General features: G+C 25.3%; 2 protein-coding genes across 6 annotated transcripts; one reads left to right on the top strand and one right to left on the bottom strand.

The window, feature by feature from the left end:
• The first annotated feature begins 1,534 nt into the window (after nt 1-1,534).
• LOC113553338 (heterogeneous nuclear ribonucleoprotein 87F-like) lies at nt 1,535-7,168 on the top strand. Of its 4 annotated transcripts, none has more exons than XR_003405198.1 (11): nt 1,535-1,799; nt 1,985-2,118; nt 2,221-2,341; nt 2,542-2,749; nt 2,816-2,998; nt 3,344-3,571; nt 3,632-3,730; nt 3,844-3,925; nt 6,032-6,118; nt 6,759-6,906; nt 7,028-7,168. XR_003405198.1 is itself a non-coding variant. In XM_026956624.1 (9 exons), exons 1-8 carry the CDS (start codon nt 1,788-1,790, stop codon nt 3,903-3,905), a joined length of 1,047 nt encoding a protein of 348 aa, XP_026812425.1. In that variant the 5' UTR covers nt 1,536-1,787; the 3' UTR covers nt 3,906-3,925; nt 4,036-4,274. The 4 variants fall into 4 exon arrangements, 2 of the variants coding, with proteins under 2 accessions (XP_026812425.1, XP_026812423.1); XR_003405197.1 differs by having other exon boundaries at nt 1,536-1,799; nt 3,632-3,733; XM_026956624.1 differs by lacking the exons at nt 6,032-6,118; nt 6,759-6,906; nt 7,028-7,168 and adding an exon at nt 4,036-4,274 and having other exon boundaries at nt 1,536-1,799.
• Nucleotides 7,169-7,557: 389 nt separating this feature from the next.
• Nucleotides 7,558-18,369, bottom strand: LOC113554367 (uncharacterized protein PFB0145c-like). Of its 2 annotated transcripts, XM_026958180.1 has the most exons (10): nt 18,329-18,369; nt 17,658-17,940; nt 17,458-17,599; nt 17,276-17,384; nt 14,187-14,340; nt 13,910-14,113; nt 9,239-13,841; nt 8,342-8,517; nt 7,862-7,960; nt 7,558-7,762 (listed from the first exon to the last, which is right to left on the bottom strand). In XM_026958180.1, the coding sequence occupies exons 2-10, from the start codon at nt 17,823-17,825 to the stop codon at nt 7,622-7,624; spliced, it is 5,796 nt and encodes a 1,931-aa protein (XP_026813981.1). In that variant the 5' UTR covers nt 17,826-17,940; nt 18,329-18,369; the 3' UTR covers nt 7,558-7,621. The 2 variants fall into 2 exon arrangements, with proteins under 2 accessions (XP_026813981.1, XP_026813980.1); XM_026958179.1 differs by having other exon boundaries at nt 17,658-18,347.
• Nucleotides 18,370-22,659: the final 4,290 nt, after the last annotated feature.

Below are 22,659 nucleotides of genomic sequence, written 5' to 3'. Positions count from 1 at the left end.
GTTAGCTTTAATATTAATAGTTTTACCTATTATCAAACTTAAGGTAATAATATTACTTAGGGCATCTCATAGGATTCTATTGATATTTTAATTTTTAAGTGAATTAAAGTTATTTAAAATATTGAAATTTTATAATTCTCTTAACTCACTTTAAAATTAAATTATCAATAAAAGCCTATAAGATGCCCTTTATAATATTATAACTTTTAAGTTTCACAATAGGTAAATTGACTAATATTAAAATTAATAGTACCTATAAAATAAACGGATTCAGCTGAACGCAAATTTGTTATGTTTTACATTTGTAAGAGGAAGACAAGATGGGTATGACGTCCTCAAGAAATATCTAAGATTGCCAAAATTTGAACTTCAAATATAAACAAATTGTACTCGTGTATTTTTGATACTTAAGTTATTGTATATGAAAATTTATATTTAAAATATAGCCAGTATTATTATATACATAGCATGGTTTACATAATATTTTGAATTAGGTAGGTATACATAAAAATTTGAGATTTTCAAACTTTTTTAGAAAAATTTAGATAAGAATGTTTTTGCTTTCTCCAAAAAATCTTGACAATTTTTTACGAAATCTCAAATATGTTTATGTATAATAATAAGTCTATTATTGATTTAAAAGATATATATATATATAACTATTATATTATATAATACAATTTATAACAAATGCTTATCAATTAATAATATAAAATAAATAATAATAAATATCCTTGGCTAACAGATGACTGTCTCCACTCAAAATAGTCAAAATTGTTTTTCATGTGCTATCATCAGGGACGGCGAGAACTTTGGTGGGTCCCAGGGTTGATCAACTCCGGGCCCTTTTACTTATATATACTTATTTTATACTTAACCTAACCGGGGCCCCTCCTAGAGGTCCGGGCCCGGGGGCTCTGGCCCCTTCTGCCCCACCCTCTCGCCTGCCATGGCTATCATATATCATTGAATCCAAAAAAGTATATCAATTTTAATTGGCACATTCGACACCTAATACATAGAAGAGCGTTACGGCGATACCCACTTACACCACACCACCGATTATTTTGAGAAGGTTTAGAAATTTAAATAATTTAATATAATTCAAGATTGATTAGATGAAATCATTTTTACTACCCACTTTAAAAGGTTATAACTGTTTGAGACCCAAAAATTAAAAACTAAACACTACAATATATCATTGTAAACCAATATACACTCATCACTATACTTAAAAAACCAAGAATAAATTTTAATTTTTTTTAGGTAAATAATAAGCTGGTAATAATAATTTACTATTAAATTAAACAAAATCTAAGTTTACTAGGAATTTCATTGACCTTAAATGTCTGTTCATTTAAACACAAAAAACGTTGAAAACGTGACTACGTCATATATTATAAATTTTTAAACGGAAATATGTATATTTCCCGCTATTGACAAAAAAAAATATGTTTGTGTTGTAAAGTTAAGTTGTTCACACTGTAACAAGCGTCCGCGTCATACAACATCAACTGGCCACCATTTTGATGTACCGCACACAGACGCCTACGTTCCGAGTTTCAGAGTTCAGACTACGAGTTATTGACTCGTTTTCCATAGTACTGTCGGCCAATTGTGACTTCCGTTTTTGTTTGTGAATTTCAGTCTTTATAACATAAATTTTTAATCTTGTAAATTATTAAACACTTGATTAAGATTTGTTGATTTCAATTGACTATTATATTACCGTTTTATTTGCATCACATTTTCTAATTTTGTTCGTATTACGAGCTTCCTCATCAAACATGGGATCTGACGTAAGTAAAGTTAACCTACCTTATTCGAATCAATGCCTATAATTATTGTATTAACTTATTCGAATAAACAACTATTATTATTGTATTAATTTTACGCCCATATTTTTATCTATCTAACAACTTGAATAGGGTTTTAATGAAGTATTTTTATATAAACCATTACCTACGTGTTTTTTTAACTGTAGGAACCAGAACAATACAGGAAATTATTCATTGGTGGTTTAAACTATACCACAACTAATGATTCACTTAAAGAATTTTTTGAGCAATGGGGTGAAATTGTGGATGTAGTTGTCATGAAAGACCCTCAAACCAAGAGGTAACCAATCTTTATTTTGTTTTGTTTTGTTTAGTTTAATACTACAACTAGTAATTATTCATTTGTAATTTATATATCGTATTATATGACTTAAACTTTTAGATCTCGAGGATTTGGATTCATTACTTATTCTCAATCGTCTATGGTTGATCAAGCCATGTCAAATAGACCCCATAAAATAGATGGCCGTGAAGTGGAAACAAAGCGAGCTGTTCCACGTGACGTATGGAATTTACATTTAATATTTTATATCTTACATATTTTTACATAAAATTTAGAAAAAGATGAACATTATATTTATAATGAGTTTATACCAAAGTATGATAAAATTACTGATTTTAAGTTGTTTTTATTTTAACTAATAAAAACAAAAGTAAAGATCTTAATATTAATCTTAAAAATATTTCAATTTTTTGATTTTAGGATATTGATAAACCAGACATCGCAGCTACTGTAAAAAAAATGTTTGTTTCTGGTATTAAAGAACAATCAGAAAACGATCTTCTTGAATATTTTAGAAAATTTGGTAATATCACTAATGTAACAATAGTAACTGATAAAGATTCTGGTCAAAGAAAAGGATTTGGATTTATTGAGTATGATGATACTGATTCAGTTGACAAAGCTGTTTGTGAGTAACATTTATACACATTTGTTCTTAAAATTAAAAATGAAATATATGTTTTTTTAAATATAGTGATTAAAAGTCACCAAGTCGCTGGTGGAAAATTGGATGTGAAAAAAGCTATTAGTCGTAGTGATGGCGCTGGTGGTGGCCGTGGTGGACGAGGCGGTCGTGGTGGTGGCGGAGGAGGTGGTGGCAATAGAAGTAGTTGGGGTGGAAATCCACGAAATGAACAATGGGGAGGCCATCATAACAGTAATTATGAATATATATATTTATTAACAATTATATTATGCATGCATTCAATTTTCAATTGTATTCAACAATTTAAAATATATGACATTTTTGAACTTAAATTATGTATTAAATAAATGTTAGTAAAATATTCTATTAATACTTTAATATGTCAAAATACTTTGTATTAATTAATTACTTAGTACCTAATTAATATGCTCAATAAAATGGCATTTCATTAAAATATTAAAAAGGTATTTTTTTGAAATGAAAGTAAAAGATATTTAATGACCAAATCAATTTGGTTTCATGTATTCATATAAATTTAAAATTTATCTTACATTATGTATTTATTTTGTTTTTTAGGATCAAATGGTGGCGGTGGAGGATATGGAAATTCTGGAATGGGAGGAGGATATGGCTCTGGCGGCGGTGGTGGTGGTGGTTATGGAGGTAGTGCAGGTGGTTACAACTCAAATTCTGGTGGAGCCTGGCAAGGTGGCGGCGGTGCTCCTCAAAGTTGGGGTAACAATAATCCAGCATGGGGTAACCAAGGAGGTGGCGGTGATAGTTGGGGAGGTTCACAACAACCTAGTAAGTTCTTAAAATTAATTTTCTTATTATTAATTTTTGTCTAATTTCAACATGTTATAGGTAACAACTGGGGTCCAAATCAAAGTTATGGTGGTGGCGGTGGCCCGATGAGATCTAATTATACCTCTAATAATCGCGCTACACCTTATGGAAACCCAGGTAGTTGTATTTATTAAATTGGTGATCTATTTATTTTAATATTTTAAATATATAATAATATTTTTAAGTAAATTTTATTACAAACATTAATTTTGCAACTTTTCTTTATTTAGGAGCCGGCAATGTAAATGCTGGTAATGCTGGTTATGGTCAAAATCCTGGTCGGCGGTACTAATGCATCACTTTCAACTAAAGGTAAATAAAGTTTAAACTATATTATCAAAAATTGCACCCCATTTATTTGATGTTCATATATTTTTAGGATTCTAATTTAAAATGGTTTTTTATTTTTTGAAAATTGTTAGGCAGGATCCGAGGAGGCAGTCTGTTAGGCAGTATAAACAAAAATAGGAAACTCGTACCGGTTATTTCTATGTATTATTTAAAACCGTTCATGAGTTGGGTAATAATGACACAAGAGCCAGTCATTTGAAATACATTCTCATCCTCGTCTACTGCACATTCAGTTTATTAAATTTATCTATTAAGTACAATAATGACGTGTTTTGTATTGGTAATATACTTTTTATATTTCTCAACTATATCTTTCTTTTGTATTTTTTAATTGAAGCTTACCTAAGTATTTGATATATTTTCAACGATTTTGTATAAGAGGAAATTGTGTTTTCACAATTTTTTTATTATGACAGTAAATTAGGATGTAGGTTACTTAATATTATAAATAAATTCATAACTGTTAGTCTTAATGAATATGTAGAATATTCAGAATGATTTGGTTTTTAACTAGTCTTTTTGATTCGTACAAATTAAAAGGTTATTAGTATTTTTACTTATACTTAATTATTTTAAATGGACTTATACAATAGCATTGTTATATTTTTTCTTACAATAAAGATTACAATCTTAATAACAATGAACTACAAATATTTATTTATGAAATTATATTATTTATCTGGGCATTTGTATAATATGTATAACATTAAAATTAAATTATTTCAGTTAATGTGTTTTTTGGTTTATTTAAGTTTATGTAGCTTCTCTGTTGTGTGCTTACTACACAATTTGAGAATATATATATCTTGAAAATATTTAAAACTCCTTTATTGCTTCCAGTAATTTAGCTTCTTAATGTAAAGAGAAATTTCTTGAAAAACAAATTACATAGGTAGCAATACTATTTCTGTTTCTGTATTTTATAGGTAAGGTATGAATTTTAAATATCTATTAGTTAGTAAATAATAATTTATACATCATATTTTGTATGTGTGTATGTTTATTTATCATAATATATTATAAAATAATATATTGTATGCATTTTCTTCCGGTGTCCATTTTATTAAAATTATAGCTTGATATTTTATCATATAAGTTAGAATATTGAAAAACTAGTAGGCTTAGCAAAAGAGAATTCAAAATAGTATTCAATAACAATGATAAAAATTACATAAAATATCAAGCAATTTAAGTTATTTTAGTTTTAAGCTCTTACATACTAGATACAATTTTATAAATACCCCAAAACTTTGTTGATGTAAATTTTATAATTCTGTACGTATATTGAGTATTGTGAGATTTTTTTTTTAACAGTTAAGAACACCAAGAAAAATTATATTTAAGTTTTTTGTTCTATTCTACATTAATTTTTTATATATAGCATTACTTCCAAAACCAAATATTTTTTCCTGTTTAATTTTTTTTTTTTTTTTCTGGAAAATGTTAGCTAAATTAAGTTAGTCTCATAACCAATCTACTTTTAATCCAAGCGTTTTAATTCACTGGTAAGCATTTAAATTTGAATATAATTAATGCTGTCTATTGGTATACATTGTTAACATATTTTATGTGCAAGTAATTGAAAAACAACAAAATTGAATTTTAATTAGGTTTATTAGAAATGATCCATAGGAATGTTAGCCTGTTAGGGCTTAAGCTGTCAGCAAATGCATTTAAAGCTTTGGTCAATCCACATAGGTGATTCAATTTAGGGCAGCAAACCTCGATTGTCAATCGTAGGTAGGTCATCCAAATACTAAAGGTAAACTGTTTATTTTCCTGTAGGGTTTGTTATATAAACACTAATGTTTTCTTACCCAAATTGGATTCATATTTAGCAACAAATTTTGGCATTTTTTTATATAAACCAATCTTTAATGATTCATGAACCTAGGTAGTTATTCTGTAATATAATGTTTAAAATTATTTATAATACATTGATGACTTAAAACACCAAAATTTGTTGCATATTAGGGGATCTAAGGATATTATAATCTATTTTTTTTATCATTATTGAGAATCTCATTTTTTGTTTATACTAAAATGTATTCCTTTTATTTTTATTAGAATGGAAAAGTGACTGTCAACTGATGTGCATTCACCATGAATGTTCTTTAAGATTTTTGTCATTGGTCCTCCTGTCACTAAAAGAAAGTAAGGATTAAGTTTTTTATTCATTTTAGTACATTTGATTTAAAAATACTGAATAAATAAATGTTGCAACTAAATTTAATTAATAAAATCAATGATTGATATGTCCTAAGATTAACATAAATAAAATAATAACGAGGATTTTATAAATTTAAACTAGTTTAATTTTTTAATTTTACTTTTTAACAATACAATATAGGTATACTGTATATAAGTATAATATTTATATGAGTTAACTTGTGAAGGAAAACTTGTGGCATGTTGAACGCCACACTTTTAGGAGCATCATCTCTGTTACCACCTTGCAATTAGCTAAGATGATTAAGAAATTTTTCAGTTAAAACTGATTGATGGAAACTAAATTCAGCAACTTATTTATTCGAGAGGTGTGGTCTAACAATAATTGGTTGTCACCTGAGGTTACTCTGAGTAACGAGTTTAGTACAGATTACATTTTCATTAATTAAACAAATGATTTACAATAACCTTATACCCAAGGTTTTTTTTTTTATTTTCAAGTTCTTATTTATGCAATAAAATTATATATTACATTTGATCCTTTTGCATCTTAATATTCTCAAAACTAACAATTTTTATGTTATTGCTTTTCACCATTAAATTTAAGTTATAATATATTTTTTAGATCTACTGCAAGTATATTTCATATGTGAACCATGAAAATCAATTTATTCACAAGAATAAACTTTGATAATATGAAAAATAGTATAAGTGTTTACAGGAATTTGAGAAGATTTTGTCAGAGCTGTATTGGCAATCACACATTGATCGAGGTAAAATCTCATTTTATTATACTGTAATAATAACTATACCAAGATAATATTTAAAAAAAAAAATTGTAGATCACAGAAAAATGTTAAGAAACTTACCTTAATCCTCAAATATTAATTTCAGGTTTACAGTTCAGATATTCTGAAATATTTTCCAGACTGCCGGTGTTTCGAAAGTTGAAATATAAAATTAAGTTATCATTTTTATAATGGGTACAATTTAATTTGTGTTTTGAGAAAAATATATTCTTTTTTAATAAACTTAGTTTTTACTTTATTATTCCTATTAATCTATCAATTAAGAAAGATTATTCTATAAATTAATCTATAATTTATTTATGGTATATTTTCAAATTATTTCGTGTTACTTATAATTATTAAGAATGGAACATTTTAAAAATGTTTGCAATTAATTTAATTAGTCTCTAGGTAAAAACAAATTGAAACTAATTAATTCAATTTTGAATACTCTTTATTAGATAAAAATGAAAATATAATAATATAAATATAATTTTTTTTTTAAATACAATATAAACTGTACAAATAGCTAAAAAAAATCACTAAAAGCTAAATTGACTTAAAAATATAGATTTATAATAAAAATTTATAGGTCAAAATTCAATTTTTATACCAAATGAATATTGAATACTTTTCATATCTTATAAAAATACAAATTTAAATATTTAACTAAAGAGCTGAAGCTAGCGATTTATAATAATTAAATTCTACAATGTCTTTCATTGAGTTGCTTTTCGAGTTCTTCTATTTTAGATTTACGATGATGTAGCATCATTCTCATCATTTTACTATCACTCTCAAATTTAGCAATTTTGTCAATCATACATTTATGGTCAGGTATCTAAAAAAATTAATTGGAAAGTGTTAAAACAATATTAGGATTTTAACAATAATAATTATGAAAAAAAGATTGTTGGAAATTTTTTAATTTAGTACTTACTATGCTGCTTTGTTCTTCAACAGTCTGAGTACAATGATCAGCTGTACTTACATTTTTAATTTCTTTCAATCGACATAATTCTCTGCGCAACATATGGTTCTGTACAATAAATAAACTAATATTAAATATATGTAAAGTGAATTTCTCATGACTTAATATTGTTATACAAAAAAAAAAAAATATCTCAAAACATTTAACAGTTTGATTTAAATTGGATAATTGGAATACAAAGACCAAATTAATTTATGATGTGTTCCATACAACAAGCAGGCGCAGACTGGCAGGATGCTGGGATGCTACAGCATCGCTTGACAAAATATATTTGCCCCTATCAGTATAAATATGTTTTATCACTATAATTAAAATGAATGTGAATTTTGAAGGCAAAAGTTTTGTTATTTCCCTTTAAATTATATAGCATCCCGTGCCCTTTTTTACTAGTCTGCGCCTGACAACAAGTAATATATTGAATAATGTTACTTCATCTTTTGCTCTTTTAAAAATAATTTCCAATTCATGATTCTTCTTTTTGAGATCATTGGAATATGTTTTGGAAAACAATTCTAATGTAGATATTTTTGCATTCTTATCCACAATACATCTATTTAATTGTTGAATGTCTTCTTTCAATGTTTTTTCCAAATTTTTAGCAGTTTCTGTCAATAAAATAAATTTTATATATTAATGTACATTTTTTTATATCATTAAGTAGCAGTTCTCAAATTTTTTTATTTAGGGAGCCCTTATGATTCTAAAAAAAATTTGAGAGCCAAACAATCAGGATTATCTTTTTGACAATAATTTATAAAACAATTATGTTAATTGTTAATGATTTACTTTTTTTTTTTTCTTTATAACACCACTGAATACTTTAATAGGAAAAAACATAATTTTTGTAGTAATTTATAAATTTTAATATTTAATGATACATTTTTCTTTATTTGTACTTGATGAGGATAATCCCTATGTAATGTTAGATGTATTTAGCTAACGACCCATTTAAAATTTATTGTAAATTAGTACATATCCAGAGAATAATAACTACATCGGGGATGGCTAATGAGTGATGACTAGTAAGTAAAGACCAAAGAACCTCATAGATTGTAGATGGAAGCTAAATAATCATACATGTAAAATTACCATAAACCCTGTTGTATCCAATTTCATTATTGACTACCACACAAAATCTGTGGATTTATAAAAAGTTTAGTGTTAGTCTTTAAAAGTTTTCAGATAATACATTTGTGCGGTCCAATTAATAATAATAATATTTGAATTGGATTAATATGATAACCCCACGGAGCACCTACACTACTTTTACAGACCCCTAGATCACAGTTTGAGAACTGCTGTCCACTGTCTTAAAGTTACACTTACCGGATAATGTACTGTACTCGTTAAATAATTCCAAGTTCTTAGCTTGAACTTCTTGTAGTTCGTTTTTGAGTCGCTTTAGTTCCTTATTGTGTTGAACAATTAGCTGACCTTTGTCTTTTCTTAGTTCATAAATGTTTTGCTCATAACTACATATTTCATCATTTAACTTTTTAACATCATTGTTGACATTTTTACATTTTTTACACTTGTTATTTTTCAAAATATCTCTTTCTTCTGTTAACAATTCAATGTTTTTCTTCAACAAATCTACTTGAGTCAAAAGTTCAGATATCTTATTATCTTTATTGTTTACCTCCTCTAACATAGAATCACATTCATTGTCTAAGTTGACATTAGCATGTTTCAATTCTTTAATTTCTTCCTCTAAATATTCACATTTGGTCATTAATGAACAAATATTTTCATAGATTGTTGGCAATGTACCATTACACTTAAGTATTGTCCTCAATTTTTCAGTTATATCATTTACTTCAACTAAACCGTGATTATTCATTTTAAATTTAATTTGATCTTTTTCATTGTTTTTATTAATTTCTTTTAGCAACTTTTCTGTACAATACATTTTATGTTTAATATTACTTAAATCAAGCTGTAGATCATTAATTTTTTTTTCATAAAGATTTCTCATTTCTTCTTTTTCTAAACTATATTTTTCGATCATTATTTCATATTCATTTGTCTTCATTAAGTGTTTAATATCTTCATCTTTTTTTTCAATAACAGATTTTAAACAAGCACATTCTGATTGAATCTTTTCTATTTGATCTTCTAAACTCGAACAACTACTTTTTTGAACTTCACACAATATTAATGATTTGTTATATTGTTTGGTTTTATTTTCAAGTTTATTTTTCAAATCTTGTAAAGATTGCTCTGAACTAGTCTTAAACTCTTCAAATTCGTGTAACAATGACTGATAATTTTGTTCACTTGTTTGACTCATTCGAGTCTTTATTTCTTCTAACTCACTTAAATAATTAAAGGATAGATTCTCTGCTTCTAAAACTTTTTCTGTCAGTTCTTTTATCTTTAATTCTCTACCAGAGAAGTTATTTTTTTGATACTTGAGATTTTCAAGTTCAAGGCTGAGTTTTTCATTATCACTTTCAACCTGCTCTTGCCATTCTTTTCCTTTTTTTATGTCTTCTTGCATCTGTTTGATTTTATCTTCATATAATTGTTTAATTTTATTCTGGTCACTAACTAAGTCAGTTACTATTTGATGTTCTTTGATCATTATAAGGCTGACAAACATATCCAACAAATTAGACAAATTATGATCAGTTAGAACTCCTGTAATTTTTCCGGGTTCGAGAAGATTTATTTCATTTATAATATTCCTTTTACCATTTCTTAACTCTAAATCAATGTCATAGCTATTATCAATTTCTTTTTTATTTGCTTGATTGTGTTCTTCAAGTTTAGTATATTCTAGTTTGATTCTGTTCAACTCAATATTTAAATTGCTCACCAACAATATTTTTTCTTTTAGATCATTTTTCACAAATTGTATATCATTAACATATTTATTGTTTTCATCAGATTGTTTTTTCATTTGGCATTGAAGTTCATAATTTCTTTTTTTTATTTCTTTTTTAGCTGTTTGTAGAGTATTTATCAAAATATTTTTTTCTTTTAAAATCTTATTTAAATTATCAATTTCTAAACCAATTTTACAATTAGGAGATCCAAGTTGGGAGTTATAGCTTATTTTCCATGACTCATTGTGTGATAAAACATCATCATCAACAGACATAACTTTTGTTCTAAATTGTTTTTCGCTTTGGTTTCCTGATATCATTGCAGAATTGAGTTCAGTTAGTTTCAGTTTAATATCATGTACATAATCAACAAGTGGATCAATTAATTGATTTCTAACATCACAACTATTGAAGTATTTTTTATTAATTTTATCATTAAATTTAAATTCAAGATTTTGTAATTCCTTTTCTATACATTCAGTTTTAATGCAAGCATTTTCTAATTCTCTTTGCACACTATATAATTCTAATTTAAGGTTTTCACAAAGGTCTCCAGACTTAAGTAATTCATGTTCAGCTTCATTCCAACAAGTCTTTAGATTTTGTTTAACTAAATTTGCATCCTTTATTTCAATTGTTAAAACATTAATAATCAAAGTTAAATCTTCACATCTTTTTTCTTTAAGTTCCATTTCTTTAGTGACATTAAAAAGTTTTTCTCGAAGTGCATCCAAGTTACATTTAAGATTTGCTATTTCTTCCAGTAATATTTTTTCACAACTAGTTTTTTTGGCTAATTCTGATTTCATCAAAACAATTTCTTCATTTAAATCCACTAAACTATTATCACTAACCTTAATATGAAATGAATCATTTCTAAGAACTTTTTCATGTTTTTTATTTCTTGATAATGTTGATTCCAAATGCAATATTTTATGTCGGGCTTCATCACATTCATAAGACCTTAACATATATTCTTCTTTTAGCTTGTCATATTCTTGCTGCAAATTCGATTCAAGTACTTTTTTTTGCAAGTGTTCAATTTCTGTAGATTTAAGGTGAATTTCTTCTCTCAGATTAGATACTGTAATGGTTTGATATTTTAATAATGATTCAATATCACAAGACAAATTAATAAATTCTGTATACAAATTATGGTAATTCAATACATGTAATTGAACTTTATCTTCTAAATTATTTTTTATTTTATAATGATGTTTAGAAATTAATTCAAAATGTACATTTTCTAATTTGGTTAATAAATCTGATTTTGTAGATAATTCAGATTTCAATTTGTCTATTAAAACAACATTTGATTTTATTTCATTCTCCATACTTTCTATCACAGTCTGAAGTTCATTATCTTGAAGCATAGCATACTCTAATTTAATAGTTTTAGCATTAAGTTCAGCTCGTATTTCATTTTCAACATTAATTTTATTCTCCAGATTTATTTTAAGTTCAGTGATGATTTTATTTAATTCATCAGAATTTTTACATTTTGTTAAAAGTTCTAAATTAATGTTTTCTAATTTTCTAATTAACTCATTTTTTCCAATAAGTGTAGATTTAATACATTTAAGTTCATATTTGAGCTGTTCCATAATAGAAACATTGGATTCATCCTTTATATTTAAAATTTCAATTACTGATTTTACTTCATCAACTTTAACAATAGTGTCATCCAATTCTACCGTAACAATTGGCAATTCATTATTCAAAGCTTTTTCATTGATTAACTTATATTTTAATTCAGATTTAAGTTTTGTAATAACCTCATTTGGTTTATGAATTCTTTCTAAATTATTACAAATTGTTGTTTCTGATTTGTTATTTTTGAATTTATTCACAAATTTAGATTTTTCTTCCAGTTCAAATTTAATAGTATTAAGTGCATTATTTAGTCTTTTGATAATAGTAGGATTATAGTTTGTATTTGTTTTAATTTCTTCAATTGTTGATTGTAAAACATTAACTTGTGAAACTACAATTTCTAACTCTTTATTTTTAAGAGAAAGTTTATATTTAGTATCATCCAATTCGTATTTTATTTGTTTTTCAATTTTAATTTGGTTTTCAATTAATGTATTGAGATTTGTATTCAATGCATTTAGTTCTTCAATTTGTAGTTGTAATTCGTTATTAATACCATTACAGGCAGTAAGTTCTTCTTGAATGTTTATAAGATTTGATTGATTTATCTGTACTGTTTCTATCATATCAACACATTCAAATGTTAATATATCGAATGCTTGAATACTAGATTTTAAAAATATATTTTCTTCTATAGTTTTAGAGAGTTCTTTTTTGAATTTCTCCATTTCTGTACTTGATTTAACATTCAAAGTAGAAATGTGCTGAAGAATATTTTCAAGATTATTAAATACAAATGATATTATTTCACAGAGTTTTATGTTTGATAAGGACAATTTTTCTTCTAAAATTAAGTTCTTGTTAGACAGTATATCAATCTTGTTTGAGTTTTCTTTAAAATATTTTACAGTCAAATCAATTAAGCTATTTGCATCAGAATTATCAATATTTATCTCAGAACTGTCACTGAGTTCTTTGATAGTAAACTTAATTTTTTCTTCAATTGAATTTAGTTTCATTTCATAATTTTCTTTATTTGTGTTATTCATTTTAATATTAAAATCATTAGTTATTAATTTCAAATTATTATTTTCATCTAGTAAAATTTGGTTTTTTTGTTGTAATTGTTCTACTATATCATGAATATGTTCTAATAGTTGAACCAGTTCCAATATTTTACATTTTTTAAGACTAAAATAACCTTCATCAGTTAAGAACTGAATACTACAAGGAACTGACTTAGCTTCAGATGCATAACTTTGAAGAAGAGATAACTCATTAAAAATTGAACATTGTTTAGACAATTCTACATTTAGTTGTTTGTCTTTATTTAACAATTGTAATTTCAAAGTGTCTATTTCATTAATATATGTATTATTCAATTGATACATTTCTTTAATTTTCACTTCAAGTTTTTTAATTTCTTCTTGCTTTTCTGCCTTAAAGTTATCGCTTAATATGAATTTTTCAATTTGATCTTCCTTAGATTTTACCTCTTTTTTTGTATCCTACATAAAATAAATACAAACACTAGTATAAAAATAAATACTTTATGTCAACTTGCTAAAAAATTAACCTGAATTATTGCTAGAAGTTCATTTTCTCGTTTCTCAAAATTAATTCTTTGTTCTTCATTAATAATTTCAATATCATATTTTTTCTTTTCAACTACTTGAACTGAATATTTAAGTTTTTCAATCATTTTTTCAAATTCATTTTTTTCAATTTGAAGATTGTCAACTTGCTTTTTCAAATTACTTAATTCTTTTAATTGTTCATTCTTTAACAGGATAATAAACATCTATATGAATATAGGTATAGGATATATTTATAAACATTTGTTGGATACTCACATTATCATAAAACATTTGTTTCTCAAGAGTAGTGAATTCTCTTAGCTCATTGTTTTCTTTCATACTGGTTTCAAACAAGTGTTTGTAATTATTTACACGTTCTCTTAAAACTTTTTTAGGGGTTTCACAAACACTGAATGATATGCTGGAAGGTCTGAATAACAGAATATTTTATATTAGAAATTGTATAATTTGAGGTAAGGTAAATAAATTTTGATAAGGAAATCTATTATTATATTACAGCACTGAAGTAAAATGTAGGGAATATGGATAACTAATATTATACTATAGGAAAATAATTTAAAAAAAATACAATAGTGATGAAAAATTAAAGTAGGATAACAAAATAAAGAGTAAGAGAATAATTAAAACCAATTTTATAATATTATAACCACAATACAGGTCAAAAAATTGTACTAAAAATTAATGAAAAAAAAATATTTGTGTTGTAAAATTTTTACCCATTTTTATAAAAAAATAGACGGGTTACTTAATCATAGAGTTAATAAATTTATAATTTTTAACTTTGATTTTTATACACATCTATTTTTTTAAAACACTATATCACTATGCTACAAGCCCACAATAGCATCAAAGTTTACTGAATATTAGTTAATTTTTATAAGTAGATATAAACAGTAGTATAGTGAAGGGTGTTCACTTTATATAATTTTCAATTTATACATGTATTCATAACGTATATACAGGTACACATGTCATCATGCCATGAGCATAATGTATTAATACTACCTTTTTCCTAAAGACCATGTAAAAAGTTGATTAGCCTCCCATAGAGTTTTGGATAACAACAAGTCAAGAAAATACCAGTACAATAACTGAAGATTTAAAATAAAATGTTTCATTTATATATATATAAATGTTTAATTATACCGTTTTTCAGTTCTTTTTTTAGCATTATATGTTTTTAACATTATTAATGGATTACGAGTTTTAATATCAATCATTATTTATTAGGTAATATTGTATACATATAAAAATAAGTGGAATACTGTGGATATTACTATATTAGGGTGTTTGGAGACAGAGTCCTCTACATTATTTTTTATCAATGATTTAGGCATGCAATACTGTAAATGTGTGACCATTAATTTTTTTTAGTACTACACCACTACATAAATTAAATGCAACATCTATCATCTATGTTTATATTATAGCGCTATTAGGTTAATAATAAGCATCATCCAGATTGAATCATATATCTATATCCAATTGTTTTAAACCAGTATTTATGAATTTTTGTAAAATTGTACATTTATTGATGTATGTGATAAATTGTTAGTTATTTGCTATGATATTATGAATCAAATATTTAATTATTGTTAATACAAGGTGGTTATAGAATTTATATCCCTATAATCAAAGACATTTTTGACATAATAAAAATATAGATAAGAATAAATATTAGAAATTACATAGTTGTAAATTTCAAAAATGATATACATATTTTGTAGCAAATAATATTTTTTTTAGAACAATTTCAAAATGTTAATACATAATCAAATTAAAAATGTTTATGTCATAATTTTATAAGCATAACACAATTTTCAAAGTAATTTGACTCTCTTAGAGCTATTTATAGAAATTTGAATTTTTATTATAAATGCTTATAAAAAAAATATTTTCTGGATAAAAATGTTTGAAAATTTAAAAAGACACCATACTCGCATGCGTTGTCTCTGTATAACAAGTTATACATTTAAATAAGTGGAAAATTTCCGTTCAACAGAATCAATTTTTAATTAAGTTATGAGTATGTAAAATATTTATAGGTACTTAAAATTCTCATATTTCACTTATAAATTATAATATTTTAGAAATCCGATGAATGAACACAAATTTTTTCATAAATCATTTTACATTTTCACTCTAATACAAAATCAATTTTATTGAACAAAAATTAGCATTTAGTATATTTGTAAGACAGAATACATACACATATGACAACACATAATAACATAATGGGTATAGTGTCCTCTTAATACAGGATCCTATAAAAATTGTTCTTTTGATATATAAAAATATTTAAAATACATGGGCAGTTTATTTTTATAATCATTTAAATTCAAATTTTAACATTTGTCAAAACCACAAAAATTTGCAAATTGGTAGCAGTTGAAAATGTATTAAATACCCTATTTTTATAATTAAGCTTTAAAAATTGAAAACAAACTTCTCCATAAGTAATTCATACAGAAAACAAAAAAATCTAAAAATAAAAAAAACATAATTTTTTTAAAATACTTTAAGCTCAGATTTAAAAAAAAATTCTATACTTAAATTATTTGTGACAATATTCAGGCATTTATTATTTTATTTTAATTAAAAAACATTGTTCTTGGCAACATAGAACTTTTACGTACATATTTATACTTTATATACACATTAAAATTTTAAAATGCAATGTTTTCAACAAAAATTAATTAATTATCTAGTAGTATTACAAATAATAAAATAAACACTGGTATCATTGATTATATAATGGTGGTATTATAGATTTATGCTCTGAATTTTTTCGTCAATACAATAATATATCATTGAATTTAAATTTAATACGTCCATCACAGTAAACCATTGGACACCTATCACCTACTAAACAACAGGGGGATATACCCACTAGGCACTTTCTCAACATCTTATATTAACTAATTTAAAATTATTTCAATATTTTACGGCTTCAATAAGAATATTTGTTGACATTGGTAATCAGACAAATATTTTAAAGTTTGAAATTTAATATTAACATTAATTATAATTTGTAAGCATAATTATTAAATTATTTACTTAGATAAAATGTTAAAATGGTCACAATAAACTACTAGATTACTGTAGCTACTGAATTGTGTAATAAATCTAACCATGAAATGGTAAATAATCCAAATTTAGGTTTTAAGTTTATATATTTAATAATTACATCATGAATCATTTATAGTCTTATGGAAATATTTAATATATATAATTAAATTGCTAAATAAAAAAATTGTTTTTCTTAATATCTTTATATCATAATAAAATTTAATCCAGGCAAATCTGGGTAACTCAAATAATATATCAATATTATAAAGACTTACGGAGATAAATTATGTTCAGTATTTTCGTTGTTTATGACTTCAGTAACTGCAGTGGGATCTTCTTCTCTTATTAAATTCCATTCAAATGATTCTAAAGGTGTTTTAAATTCTAAAAAAATAATAATATAAATCTTAGACATTATTAAATAAATATATTATAATATTCAAAACAAATAACAAACCTTTATTTAGATTTCCAAAGTAAGCTAATGATTCACTTGGTTGATGTAAACTATCATTTTCTTCAATAGTTTCAAGAATACTATTAGAAGAAAATGTATTATCTAGTTTTCCACTCCAAATTCGTCTTTGTTGATCTCCTTTCTAACACAAAATATATTACATGGAAAAACGTAAAAAAAAAAGTGTTTACTGAATTTACTTTATTTGAGGGTTGATCTTTATGTCCAACAGCTGATATGATCATATTATTTTGCAAACGCAATAAATATTTGTTTAATTCTTCATTTTTTTGTTTTTCTTCTGCATACTTGTATTTAAATTCATTTACTTCATCACTTTCCAACTGATTTTGTTTTTTATCTTCCATTTCTTTATTCAATGTGTTGTTAGATTTGAGGGTGCTAAGGTAGGTATGTTTACACGCTCATACATTTAATAATGTCCACCAATAATTATTTATATTAATATATTCCTTAAATTTACTGTGAAAGAAAATGACTTGTTACAAATTTCAAAAAAATTATTTTGATTAAATTATCATAGCATTCATTATTTACACATCTATAATACTAGTAATCTGAATTTGATTTATCTTAGTCAGTGCAAACTTCAAAGCATTGTCGTAGTAAATTCAGTGAACACTATCGCATTAATAGGACATAATTATAATTGTAAGTCTGCTATAAAGTATAAGTTACAAGTAGAATAATTATAATTTTTATTTAATTTAATACTGGCCATTAAACTTTAAAACTTATCTTAAGCCCAACGGTCATTGGCCACAGTCCTTAAAAAGGCATAAATCCATAACTGATAATATGATGACTGCCAAAAATTATGAATTATAATCAAAAAAATAATAATTATTACCTATAAACAATTTCTTATTGTACAGTTGTTTCCAATGTTTCCATTCTCATTATTGTTACACAAACAACTGAAACAACACGATTAACCGTCATCTGTGAATTTCACAAATTCCAGTGTGGGATTTCCAATTGTTATAAAAATAACCAGGAAGGTTTATGTTTTGACTACAAAAAGTAATTTTTATTGTCCATTTGCTCACTTCATACTTCACAGTTGTAGTGAGTTGAGTTGTACTAATATTATAGACTATAGAACTTAGTAGACGAAAAAAATTATAAATTATGTAAATTTATATATTTTATTTGACATTAATTGTAATTATAAATTCATATTAATTATTATTGTAATTAAAATGATATTTATTTAATCAATTAAATAAATATACAAAAACAAATTGTTCGTACAATTTTTTTAGTATATACATTTTATATTAATTCTATTATGTTTTGACCGTTTCTACTTTCGGGAGGAATTTTTCCGTTTAGGTAGGAGAGTTTATAAGTTTAATTTCAGTTTGATTAATGTGTGGATGTGTCTATGTAAAAGTGATTGGTATGCTATATTTGTCTTTTATTTATATGTTTTAATTTATACCTGTTATTAATATTTAAATATACCTGATTATATATAAGTATACGTACTATTTTATATTATAGAGCTATTAGAGCTTATCTGTACCAATAAGATAACAAAGGTACCTAGGTATCTATTATTTACCTTTTATGTTATATTCAATACATTCTATAGAATACAATACCTTTTTGGTTTATTTTATAATTTGACTTGAAAGTTGTTTCATTTATTTAAACATAATCTGATATGATAATTATAAATTATAGTTAATAAGCATATACGTGCATCATTTTATTATGTATAATGTTTATACTACCTAGGGCAGCAGTTCTCAACCTTTTTATATTCGCGTACCACTTACGACATCTATGCTATTAAACTTTTATATTAAGCTCCTAAAACATCAGACATCAGTACATCACTATTAAAAGACCTTTTTTATTGATCAAATTGTTGTGGGATTTTTTTAGGTACTTAACATTTAATTCATAAAAATTATATAGTAAAATCAAATTACCTATAAATTAAATATTGACAATCCGATAGCTTATGATGTTAAGGTCTTGTTTCCAAAATCCAAATGCGTTATAATTATAAATAGTTAACATACTAACATCGCAAACCCAAATACCCAATATTGTACATATTATATAATATGTAAATTATATATATAAAGTACGTCTATCGTCCATGGTATTAGAGCATTACCAATACAATAATACAAACTTATTAAACTTATTTTTATAAACGTAAAATTACACTTTTAACAATATTTTTAGCTCAAAATAAGCTGAGGGTGCTAAGCGCCTAAGCACCCTCTGGCACCCCCGTGGACTGCATGTGCGACAATGGCGATGTTATTGTTTTAAGACATACTTTAGAATTTTATACATTTATAATTTATATACCTAGTATATACATATGTAGGTAGGTTGTATCTTAATAATTTAATGTAATGTATAGGTACGTATATTGTATATAATCGATAAATTGTCGCAATGAACACAGGTTAGGTTAGAAGTTGGAATACAATAAGTGGAATGCTCATCACGTATTGTAATTATTGTAGCCCAAGCTAGCATGTTAAAATGAGATGACTTGATGACGAATACATTAGGAGTATCTATTTCTGTTCAACACGCGATGGAAATGTATTATGTATTATTATCGATAAGTATGTACCAAACTGCCAAGAATATTTAATTGTATTTATTATTTATAAGGCTTGATAGCTAACTCATAATTGAACTACGATACATTTATTTATAATAAATAAATATATATATATTGATTAATTAGTAATTAAATCTCATCTGAGTTCAGAAAATAAACTGCCAGCTTCATTGACAACTAGTTTATATATATTTAGCAATATAAGTAGATATATTTGTATAGGTATTTTATTTAAAATAATATAATTTAATTTAATCTTTTTTTTATTCGTTCAGTGGCATAGTTACGGTGGTGGGGGGGGTTGCAAAGGGGGCGCTTGCCCCTCCAATCACCTCTGAAATATGTACAAATGTACAATTATTATTATTATTTATTATTACGATTACAAACGACCTCCACACCACCAAATAAACTAAATAATATTGAATGTTAATAATGATTCATTCCAATTTTTACTTTCTTGATTTTTAATCAAGTAAGTATGATGATTAAAATGAAAAAAAGGATGAATTTATAAAATTTCAAGAATTTGTGTTAAATAGGAAAATGATAAAAATGTAACTCAGTTATTATGCGTTGGTGGATAATTAAGCTAACTTTAACATAAAATATTAATGAGAGAAATCCGATATCACACCCAAGCGGTATAACAATTTGAATCCACAAAAACGTCGGCGTGAACAGTCCCAAAATTTCTATTTTTTTTTTAACTTTTTTACAAAACTATTGTAGCTAAAAAGTTGGTCAATAGCTCACTAAAAAGGGATTATCAATTAGACACAAAATGTGAGACTAAAAATTTTCAAAAAAAATTTTTTGCTAGATTTTCATTTAGCGTAGTAGATTACCGAAACTGGAGAACGGATTTTGTTATTTGGGGTCTTGTTAGATTTACATTGGCTAAGAGAAGTCCTGTGAAGATTTTCAGAACTTTATCTTTATTCGTTAATTTATTACAAAGCTATAAAGCTAAAAAACATAAAAAAACGCCCAATAAAATGTGTTTTAATTTTTTTGAAGCTCTGTAGTGAATTAACTATAAAAGATAAAGTTCTGAAAATCTTGACTGCACTTCTCCTAGCAAATTTGAATCTAACAAGACCCCAAATAACAAAATCCGCTCTCCGGTTTTGGAGATCTATCTCACTAAATGAAAATGAAAATACAATACATTATACATACATATTGCATACAATTAATAAATTCCTAAAAATTGAAAATCAAGAAAGTTTTCTTGCCGATCTCTGACTTGGCAAGCGTTATTTTTATAAAAGGGGTTTTCTTCTCGTACCACCTATGAGCTTTCCGTTTACCACTAGACACTATTGGTATGCGTACAACAGGTTGAGAAGCGCTGACCCAGGTGCTAGGAAGTAGTTCATAACTACACATTTAATTGACAGTTGAAAATTAATCACTTATTGTTATAAATATTCGAAAAATAATTCAATATAATATTATGAGATTTTACAATTTTATTAATAATTATTATTACATACAATTTAATATATAATTGGATGAAAATAAAGTATGTATAATAATTAGACATTACACGTTAATATATAATACTTAGTTTTTAATTCGATAGTTACATCACAATATAATTTTCTTTGCATAGATAATTTAAAATTATTTCAGCTTTTGAGCTATTTTTGTGTATATTTTTGATATAGACACATTTGAAATTATCTATTTTTAGATTCTGAACGGAGTGATGAATGTATTGGATTTTACAATGATGTATGTTTTTTTTTTATGTCTGTCATCATGCTTTGAAGTAGTAATAGTGCTTTGATTTTTGACTTCAGTACCTCTTTGAAAAGGAAAATTCATTAGTTTAAGAAAAACGGTAATTTTTATGCATACCTAGCCAGTTTTCGACAAAATTGATTTTTTTATTTTGCTATTACTCAAAAATGAATCATTATAAATACTTGAAATATTCACCAAATGCTTATATTATCTATTTATGATTAAATTTTCAAAATTTTTAGAATTTTTTAAGGCTATTTATAGACAATTGAAATTTACGATTTTTCAGTCTTTTTTTGAAATGCCTATAAAAAAAATTTGGCACTCCAAAAATCTTTAAAATTTAATACAAGGTGTATTATAAGTTGTACTTATTGTAATAAAAAAAAATCGTTGGTCACAGTTTTTGTTTATAAGTATTTTAAGTTCAAATGTTTACGGAATATGTCAAAATATATAAAAATTTTGTGATTTATACCTAAGGTAAAAAATAGTAAAAAATGAGCGTATAGAAAATATAATTTTTACGAAATCGCGTAAAATAACGATAATAAATAAAATTTTAATTTAGGTACTTAATAATATAATATTTATCCTACTAATTATCCTAAACTGACAAATCATCTCCGTCCAGAATAATATAATATCGGTTATTGCATTCAAATTTAACTTATCTATTATAGTGACCTACTCTATCTCTATTCTCTACTATATAGCAGAGCGACACCCACTGACCCACTTGCCCACTCTTTTTTTTTTTTTTTTTTGATGTGACTCACAAACGAATAGCTGTAAATATGTAGATACAAAAAATTTTTACCGACATTTTTATA

The sequence above is a fragment of the Rhopalosiphum maidis genome, chromosome 2, assembly GCF_003676215.2.
Source record: "Rhopalosiphum maidis isolate BTI-1 chromosome 2, ASM367621v3, whole genome shotgun sequence".
Lineage (NCBI taxonomy): Eukaryota > Metazoa > Arthropoda > Insecta > Hemiptera > Aphididae > Rhopalosiphum > Rhopalosiphum maidis.
Note: the sequence above shows the minus strand (reverse complement) of the source record. Positions and strands in the feature narration are given on the sequence as shown.